The following is a 9,504-nucleotide window of genomic DNA, read 5'->3' as shown; positions in this document are numbered from 1 at the left end:
GTAGCTGATCTCTCTGCTACTATTGAAGTGATGTCTCACATATCCAATCCACAGACACACCACAATCCCATGCATGTTTACTCAGAAGAAAATGCCATTCAGTATGCATACTGACTGCAACTCCAGACTCTTAATCTGACCTGTAACCCTTACCAGGAGCATAGATACAATTGACAAAGGGAGACAAATGACTGGGTGGGAGGGGGGCACTGACGGTGTTACACCTTGTTCTTTGCTCAAGTGGGGGGCAAGGGCCCATCTTCACTTTTTGTCCCAATCTTGCTACGCCCCTTTCCAATACCCACTGTGATGTCTTAGATTAGATCTACTGACCTAAGGACTGAATTACTACTGCTGAAGACTCTGTTTTGTCTCCAGGCAATGCTCCCCAAGGATGTATTTATTTAAGGAGAGAATGTCTTGTGTGAATCAGCTTCTCCACAAATAGAGCTGCTGCTGCTCACAGGGAAAGGTCCTTGCTAAAAAGCAGATGAAGTATTGGTGGAGGTCCTGGTTCACTGGAGACACTCTCTGAGTATGTCTCCAGGGGCATCTGGGGAACACTGTGTGCAGACAAATCTGATATGAGGGCAAGTGCTTACTTAATACTATTGGAACACCAAATTAGAACATCAAGCACAAAAGAAGAGATGGTGCTGGTGGTTGTTCCTTCATTGCTCCAGAGATTTACCAAAGGCCAAGCATGAGCTTATTTTGAATGCACAGTAGAAGTCCTTTCAGGTGTATGCAAGGGGGGATGTATCATTTCTCCCCCTCCACTTCCCCCCACAGCAGTTCCTCTTGATACTCAAGCTGCTGAAAATTGTGAGATAATTGTAGGGCAGAGCACAGCACTGCTTTTGGAAGTCAGCAGGGTAGTCGGGGGAGATCTTGCTGAAAAGGTGGAACTTACTCTGTTGCCATCTAGAGCAAAACCTTAGACTGACATGATGGCAGTTTTGACTTTTAAAATAAAACTTTACAAATCAGATGATGGGAGACTTATTTTTTAAAAGCTACTGCCTTCTGCTCTTGAAATACTTACTTATCCTGAAATCCTAAAAAACTGGGGTAACTCCATGTATGCCATTCTGCTGTCTGGTTTGAAATAAAATTGGTATCTATCTATCTATCTATCCCCCACACACTAAACTGATTGCAAGTAGGTGGCTTTTTCTTCCATTTCGGCAAACATAGCATGTCATGTGATGATCCTTTTGGAGGACAGGTGGCTAAAAATCAACATAAATATGCTTATGTTATGCACGCACACACACGTATTTGCTTATGACACTTCTATCCTTCCCTTCCTTTAAGTCATACAGGGCATTTGTACATGGCCCTATCTCCCCACTTTTATTCTGACAACAATCATTTGAGGCAGGTTAGGATGAGAGAATATCTGGCCTAAAGTAACTCAGTGAGCTTTATGACTGAATAGGCAAGGATTTGAACCCAGATCTCCCCAATTGTCACCCAACACTCTCACCACTACACCACACTGGCTCTCAGTTGTGTGGAGTACTGACAACAAGAAAAGAAGACTGAAATCCTCATTTTCACCTCTAACACAAATAAGAGGATGTTAAGATTGGCTGGCATGAACTAAACACAAACATACATATTGATTCCTTATAGGGCCTCCTGAAAACTATTCTCTCTGGCCCCACAAAAGCTAGAGAATCACAACCCCACACACTCTGATTTGCCCTAAGCCCCACAACCCGCTACTAGGGATAGTCCTGAAGAACTGTAAACTGGCCTCCTCAAAGTAAATTCAGGGACAAATTACAGACTGAATGTGTCCAGCAAATCGGCCCCCTCAAAGTAAATGCAAACAAAAAACAATACACAGAATGAATGCGTGCTACTCAAAGAAATTTGCCCAAGAAATTTCTGGTCCCTTCAAAGTAAATGGAAGCACAAATGCAGAATGAATGTGTGCGCTACTGGAAAATAAATTCACGCCCAACTAAATAGCGTTCTAGCTTTCTCTCCCTCTGTGCATGTGCGTGTGTCGGTCTTCCTGATCCCGGCACAAACAACGCACGCCTTACCCCTTCCTGGGCCCACCCGTCTCTCCTGTGTCCCTTCTACTCTGTTTGTCATTGGCCGAGAGGTGTACAGGCTGAGGCTGACTGACAGGTCAGCCGAGGGAAGTGGCTGGAGAGGAGCCTGTCAGTCAGCCTCAACCTGTAATCCTTCGGCCAATGACAAGCAAAGGAAAGAGGGAAGGCGGGATTGCATCTCGTCTTCGACTTCCCTCCTCCCATTCTCCGGTAGGCACTAGGCAGCAGGCGGCTTCCCTCGTTCTCCGGCGCGCCGGGGACGACAACGACTATACCGACGTTTTCAGTAAGTTGCGGCCGCCGCCCTGTCTCCGGCCGGGGCTGCTGTAATGAGGCCGGGAAGTTATTCACTGGGACTGGACCGCTATTGGCCCCAGTGTAGATACGGGCCTCGGAGCAAGAGAATGGAAGATTAACGTTACTGGGGCCCTTTACACGCACACCTCTTCCCTCTTCTCCTGAACCGCCTTTGATTTGTTTTTAATACCCAATGTCTGTGCAGGTGTGGGATCATGGTTATGAAGGCGTCCGTTGAAGATGATGATTCAGGATGGGAGCTCAATATACCCGAGAAGATGGAAAAGCGTAATACAAGTTGGATAGATATCACCCAAGACTTTGAAGACTGCTGTAGAGGTAAATCACAGTAACTAGGGTTTCCAAAACCCTGGAAAAGGGATAGTGGGAGGTAGATCAATAAATGTGAGTTGTGGATTTGTTGCATCGGGAAACTAATTGCAGTACCAGAGATCTGTGGACATAGTCTTCTATGGAAGGTGTTGCCAGGTAGCTCCAATAATAATAGTAATAATAGCAACAATAATGGAAATTCTGCTTGCTGAATGGTGGGTCTGGGGACAGAGCTCAGATATTTTTGTCAACTCTGGGAGGGTGGAATCTGGTGCAAAAGTTCACTGCTGTAAGATGTATAGCAATTTTATGTTCTTAGTAGTTTGCTGCTGTCTATATATGATAATACAGTAGAAGCAATTTGGAGAGGCTGTGATAGAACAAGCAAATACACAGACCCCAACAAGCATCAGAAACAGAGCCATACACAGATATCGTATCGCTGTCACTTGTTGACCAAGAATGCAGACTTTCTTTCATTTTGAGAGGAAAATGCTCAAGCCTGCTAAAGTCTGGGCAAACCAGGCCCTCTGCTGCTTCACTGCTCCCTCAGGTTCCAGAGCTAGGAACCTGAGAGGGTAGTAAGTGGGGGAATAGCTGGAACTGGGAAACCAAGAATCCCTGCTGCACCTCCCCTTGACCCAGGGAGGGAGGCAAACCAGGTGTAAGCCTGGAAGACCATTTTTAGGTCTAATGAAGGTTGAGCCTAAACTTCTTTTCAAGTTCCTACCTGGTTTGTGTTTTTGGCTAACTAGGAAAAGTAGTGCTGGGGAATCTTGTTTTCCAGTTCTGTCTCCAGAAGTACTGCCCCCAAACTGTGTTTCCTACTTGCCTAGGACCCAAAATGAGTCTGTGAAGGGGAGGCTGCTGAAGACCTGAGAACTAGAAAAGTTGGCCTCTCTGTCTCCCTCCGCTTGGCTGAAGAGGCAAGCTAGGGAAGCCCGGAAGAGAAACTGAGCTCAGAACTCCCAAGTTCTCTCCATCTGGCTTTGCACCATCCATCCAACCTCAGCTCAGTGGTTGCAGCTTGTCCTCTCTACCACTTGCTGTCCTTGCCCACATGAGAGCAGTTTTAAATGGTGGCAGTTTTAAATTGTGCATGTGTACTTATACCATGTACTGAATTAGTGCACATTTCAAATGCTGCCCTGTTCTCTTTTAAACTGCTTGAATGGCACAAACGTTGACTTCTAAGGAAACTGTGCTAAAGCACTGTTTTGCTTTTATGTTCCTATTTATATGGCAACATATGTTTTTCTTCTGATTATATAAGCAGGTTTTATTTAATATTTGAATATCTTTGGTAAAAGTGATTCTTAATTTTCTTTTAGAATTAAAGTTGGGGGAGCTACTTCATGACAAACTGTGAGTATAACATAAGGATACAAGTTCTCCAGATATATTTATTACACCTTAATATGAAAGCAGCACTCTACTGGAAGCAGCTTCTGTTGATCTCAATGGTGCTAGCTTCCAAGTGTGTTATGTGTTTGATGCTGCTTTGGTGATCTTCTGTAGCTGTCACTTATGTTAAAGAACATGAATGAACCTTGATTTACCATTTATTCTGTGTGACTTGGTCATTAATATGAAAACTTTGTTGCACACAATCTCGGGAGCAGCATTATGCACACTTAGTTCCTTGTAAGTCCTTCTGAAATTGATGCATCTTAATTTTGTGTCAACCTGCTTAGAGTCTTGATGTAAGGATGTAGTCAATAAGGTGTGTCTACTATTTATATATAGAGCCATTATATTCTTAGAAATCTTCCTGCTTTCTTATCTCCACATTTTAACTGATATTTTACTTCTCCCGTGCATAATATTTATTGATCTTAAACGGAACCAGTTTGGTTTTTTTGTATTAAAAATGGTGGTTGACATCCAGACCAACATTGCACACACCAAGTAACACTTTTTTGTTTAGAACAGAGGAGGTTGACTCTTTATCAGTTCCCTCAATTTCCTTCTGTACCTTCCAAAAATATGTTCGTGTGGGTTTCAGGACCCTTGAGGAAACAGAGGAAAAGGACACAGAAGGAAGCAGAGGATTGGCAACAATCTTCCTTCTCCTCGTTGTGTATGCAAAACATCAGCTGGATGTCCGTTGATGGATACAAATAAAGATGGCTACTCAGAATTGCATGATGTGCATGTTATGTAGGTGAAAGCAATGGGATTTCCATTGCTGATAATATGGAATTGTATTCTAAGCATGTGTAGCATGAACAAGAGAAGCTCCCTTCTTGAAAGAGGGCAGTTATTTCCACTCACCACCTTTTCCCTCTGCATCCATACCTCAGAAAATCTGCTTCCGAGGGTTGGGAGGCCTTCCGCAGAGGAGTAGCTGTCAGCAGAAAGAGGGTATTGTTGAAGGGAAGGGAATTACTCTCCTCCTTATTTGAGCAAAACGTTTTCTCATTATAAGTGCTTTGGATACAACCTATAGTCAAATCTGCTGCTACTTGGTTAAAAGTATAGCTATTTCTCCAGTTGCATGACACTGAATGTCAGGAACTAATGTCTTTGGCCAACAGGACTTGTTCCCCTCTGCATTTTGGGATTTTGCCACCTAGGGGAGATAGAGGTGCCAGTTACTTAACAACGCTGCACTTTTCTAAATTTCGGGTCTCATTTGCTCGGGCTCGGTTAAACGTGTCGCCCTCTTTTCTTTTGGAACGGAGGTTTGCTAAAGACTAAACTGCTACGGTTTTTTGCCGTTGTGGTTCTGGCCTCCTGGAAACTGTCACCCTTGTTCTGCTATACTGTTCTTTGTATCGGGATGCTAGAGAAGAACTTATTTCCCCTCTGTTACTCAAATTTCCTGGGAGGTGCTAGTGTTTTTATACATATTACTGTCTCACGGATGTAAGCGCTGAGATTACAAAAATTGTAGCAATTTTTTTTTATATTGCCATTAGGTTGAAGTCTCAATTAAGTGCTTAACTGTGGGAGCTGTTGATGCTTTTTAAACTATTTTTTTTATGAATGACTGCATTTTGTTTCATTGTGTTTTAGTATTGTTGTGTTGGATATGTATGTTATTTCTATTTCTGCTGGCCAATGGCTGTAATAAAATTGATGATGATGTTAAAAGTATAGGTAAATTCTTTAATTGTTTCTGGTTTTGCCTGGATATCTGGAGATGATGCTTTGAAACCATTTTTGTGTTATTCAGATTTATTAGTGCTAGCTTAAGGTATCTCTCTTTGTATTTCTATCCTTAGTTTTGGTCTCTTTGAAGCCATGTCTGCTATTGAAATGATGGATCCCAAGATGGATGCTGGTATGATTGGAAACCAAGTTAATCGAAAAGTTCTCAACTTTGAACAAGCTATCAAGGTTGGCACTCCTGCTTTCTGTCAGCTGCTTAATCACTCATAAAAATAAAGATCATAATTAACACAGATGTGTTAATTAGTACAACTGTTGATTTTATATAACTTTTTAAGGACTCCTTTCAGTCAGTCAGTCCTTTATTGCGGTCATAGACCAGTACATAGTTAAAACATACATACTTACAAAAAAAACTCAACATAATAAAACAGACAGATTATAACACAATACTGACAGGTTAAAGTTAAGGCAGTTGTGGTGAACTCCAAATAGATCTTACTAAAAACCTTACTGAGCAGAGCACCCTCCATAACAATCATAAAACAGGAATCACAGAAAAAAGAAAGCAGAACATTATTGAAAACCTAAGCGGATGGTGCAAATGATATAACAGTACCTTGCCATTTTGCTGATTAGGTTGTCATCAAGACTGGACAGTAAATACTTCAAATAGAAGTCATCCAAATGCCCAGGAAAACATTGCAACAAAGGGGACACTAATCTTAAGCGGGTGTCCCTATAGAAGTCACAGTATAAAATGGCATGCGTAGTTGTCTCCACTTGACCAGACCCGCAAGGGCAAAGTCGAGCAGAGAAAGGGGTGCCTTTAAATCTTCCCTCCATAACAGCAGATGGAAGCGCATTAAGACGGGCGAGCGTCAAAGCACGTCTAAATTTGGGAATGGTAATTAGACTTAAATAGCTAGCTGGTTTAATGTTAAACATTTGATCCCCCAGAAAGATATTCTTAGGCACGGAAGCGACGTCTTCCTGCAGTTCCATGTCCATGATACGTTGTTTGATCTCAATCCTGGCTCGATCATATCCCAATTTCATAATCTCGTCCTGAGAGTAACCATAGTGTGCCAATTTGTCAACAATTTGGGTCTTCCACTTAAATCAGAAACAATCAGTCTTAATAAGGGAGGCCAATCCTACACAAGAGAAAACAAATTTTAACCAGAATAATATGATATTCCTCCAATAACAAGTTTCCAATCTAATACCCACCTCTCGTCTTAGCGCAACGTTGGGCACGCATCGGGGGACTAACAATATAGATCTCAGAAATTTAGACTGCAGGGCTTCTAAAGCCGTAAAGTTGCTGACAGGTCCTATTTGGGCTCCGTACAGCACTTGAGAGTGGACTTTAGATACAAATAGTTTAACTGCAGCGGGAATATAAGAAGCCCCCCTCGAGAAATGAAAAGATGTAATAAGGTTCGTAGTTAACTGTGCCGTCAACAATGTGGATTTGAGGTGGGCATTGCGTGAGCCTGAAGAATGAAAAACCACTCCTAGATATTTGAAGGAGTTGACCTGTGCAATCCTATAACCATTGATGGACCAACAATATTGCCTAGGTCGTTTTGCAAAGACTAGGACTTTAGTTTTTCCATAATTTATCTCAATGGACTCTTGGGAGCAAAATTCCTTTCACAAGCTTCTTTTACTGAATGGCTTTTTCCCATGACATGGGGAAAAAATCTCAGGTGTGGGGGTAGGGAACCTTCTGCACGCAGTCCCAGGGTTAGTGTATATGGTTGTTGCTGCAGCCAGCAGAATTCTGACTGCACATCAGCTGCTGTGCTACCAGAGTCCCCTCCGGGCATGCACACACAAGGTGATACCTTTGTGAACTGATCAAATTTCAGTTGCTATTAATGAATGCTTACATACTTTCTCTTGTTTTTCTGAAGGATGGCACCATTAAAATTAAAGACTTATCTTTACCCGAGTTGATAGGGATAATGGACACTTGTTTTTGCTGCTTGGTAAGTCACCAATGAAGTTGTTTAGAAAAGCTCGCCAGTTCTAATGTTAAAAGTCTTTGGGGTCAGATTAAATGTGCAATACGCTTTTGTGGAACTAAGAAATTTTTAAAATCCTATCTTGTTTGGATAATTGGTTCTCTGAAAATATGAAATGCATATTGTGAACTTATTAAATTTCAACCCCTCAGAAATACTATTTTGTTTCCTCTGCATTAATCAAATTATAAAGATAAATAAGTGGGCCGGGGAAGTTTGGAAGCAGTTTGACAGAGAGGGTATGGGGTTTGTGAGTATTCTGTTAAAAGATATAGGATACATGCAGTAGAAGAAGACAAAAAAAGACAAAGTTTACAAACAAGGGGGACAAGATCAACACTTCATATGCAGAGGCCAGGAAGTGCAGCTGTGCATCAGCTACCATATTAGCATAGCCTTTGGAATGTGGATTCCAAGGCTGATTAGGCAGCCCTTACTGGAGCTCTTGTACTTTATAAGGATGTGATCTTTGTGGTGGTCCAGTATCCTTCACAACCTGTGAGCTGTGCCTGCACAGAAGTCCCTGTAGAAGGATTCACAAGCTCCTCCGAACCGTTCTGAAGCTCTGCCTTTCATGTGCGCAGTATACTTGGCACCAGAGCACTTTGCTTTTTAGTTGCTTTCTGACTGCTGTTGCGTGCGCTTCCCTTGGGAGTTGCTCTTTCGTCCCTGGTTCCTGGAAAAAAGATTTACATGGTTTGATTGTTTGGGGTGGTGTGTGTGTATGTTTTGACTAATGGAATGGTTGTTACCACTCTTTGCCTTACGTCTTGGTTTTGTTTGATTTCTCAGTCTAATGGACACTAAGAAAACTTTCACAGGGAACAAATACAAAGAGTTCAGTGCTGTTCTTCTACTGGGAGCCTTTCTGCTCCACATTCACAGACCATGACCCCCTAATGGAAGAGTCCTGGTGGTGGTGGTGGTGGTGGTTGTGAATATTTATATATTTGTGTTTTTTTGTTTTGTTCTTAAAAGAAAAGTTATATATTGGCAGAAATACAAACATAGAAAAAGGAAAAAGAAACTTGTTTCTTATTCCAAAGGGGCTCAGAGTCTGAAAAGAAACATTAGCAGTGGCCACTCTGAGTTGAATAGGGACATCTACTGTTCTTCTACAACATATGAGTCACCACCTATAAAGGTGTCTCCTTGGCCAGTTAGCAAGTGTAAGAGCAGAGCCATTTTCACAATGCATCATAGCAGTACTTAAACAAGACTCTCCTAGTGGTCTGACCAAAAGCAACCATGTACAGGACCTGGTTATGGCCCAAGCAGCTAGATGCTTTGCTAGGGGACATGATGGGCCACCTTTGTCAGACCAGCTTAGTTTTGTGCCCTGCACAAATGTGGCAGATTGGTGGAAGATACATTGTATCCATGTATATAAATCTTTTGGGATTGAATTCACTTGCTGGTAGCACTCATACGTCACCATTCCAAGTCTGTCTGTGCACAGAGACTCTCTGCTTCCCATGTAGCCCAGGCTCCTAGATTGTGTCTATGGTCCTTATTTCTTTGTGTAAACTACTTGTTGTCCCAACATCTGTCCATTTAAATATTAATGCTTTTTACATTCACCATAATAGAAATTTAAACATTTATTTTCATGATGCCTGAGAGGGAAATGCCAAAATAATGGAATTAAAACCTCCCAC

At 42.0% G+C, this 9,504-nt stretch overlaps 1 protein-coding gene across 1 annotated transcript in view; it reads left to right on the top strand.

Annotated features, from left to right (window-relative positions):
- Positions 1–2,199: 2,199 nt before the first annotated feature.
- The window catches only part of NAA35 (N-alpha-acetyltransferase 35, NatC auxiliary subunit), a 43,632-nt gene continuing 36,327 nt past the window's right edge, over positions 2,200–9,504 (top strand). Inside the window, exons 1-5 of the mRNA XM_053293764.1 lie at positions 2,200–2,355; positions 2,572–2,705; positions 4,031–4,064; positions 5,927–6,041; positions 7,736–7,810. Coding sequence (XP_053149739.1) covers positions 2,582–2,705; positions 4,031–4,064; positions 5,927–6,041; positions 7,736–7,810 — 348 coding nt within the window. The 5' untranslated portion in view covers positions 2,200–2,355; positions 2,572–2,581. The remainder of the gene's footprint in view (positions 2,356–2,571; positions 2,706–4,030; positions 4,065–5,926; positions 6,042–7,735; positions 7,811–9,504) is intronic.

Source organism: Hemicordylus capensis, chromosome 2 (assembly GCF_027244095.1).
Source record: "Hemicordylus capensis ecotype Gifberg chromosome 2, rHemCap1.1.pri, whole genome shotgun sequence".
NCBI lineage: Eukaryota > Metazoa > Chordata > Lepidosauria > Squamata > Cordylidae > Hemicordylus > Hemicordylus capensis.
The sequence above is the reverse complement of the archived record's forward strand: the minus strand, read 5'-3'. Positions and strand labels throughout refer to the sequence as shown.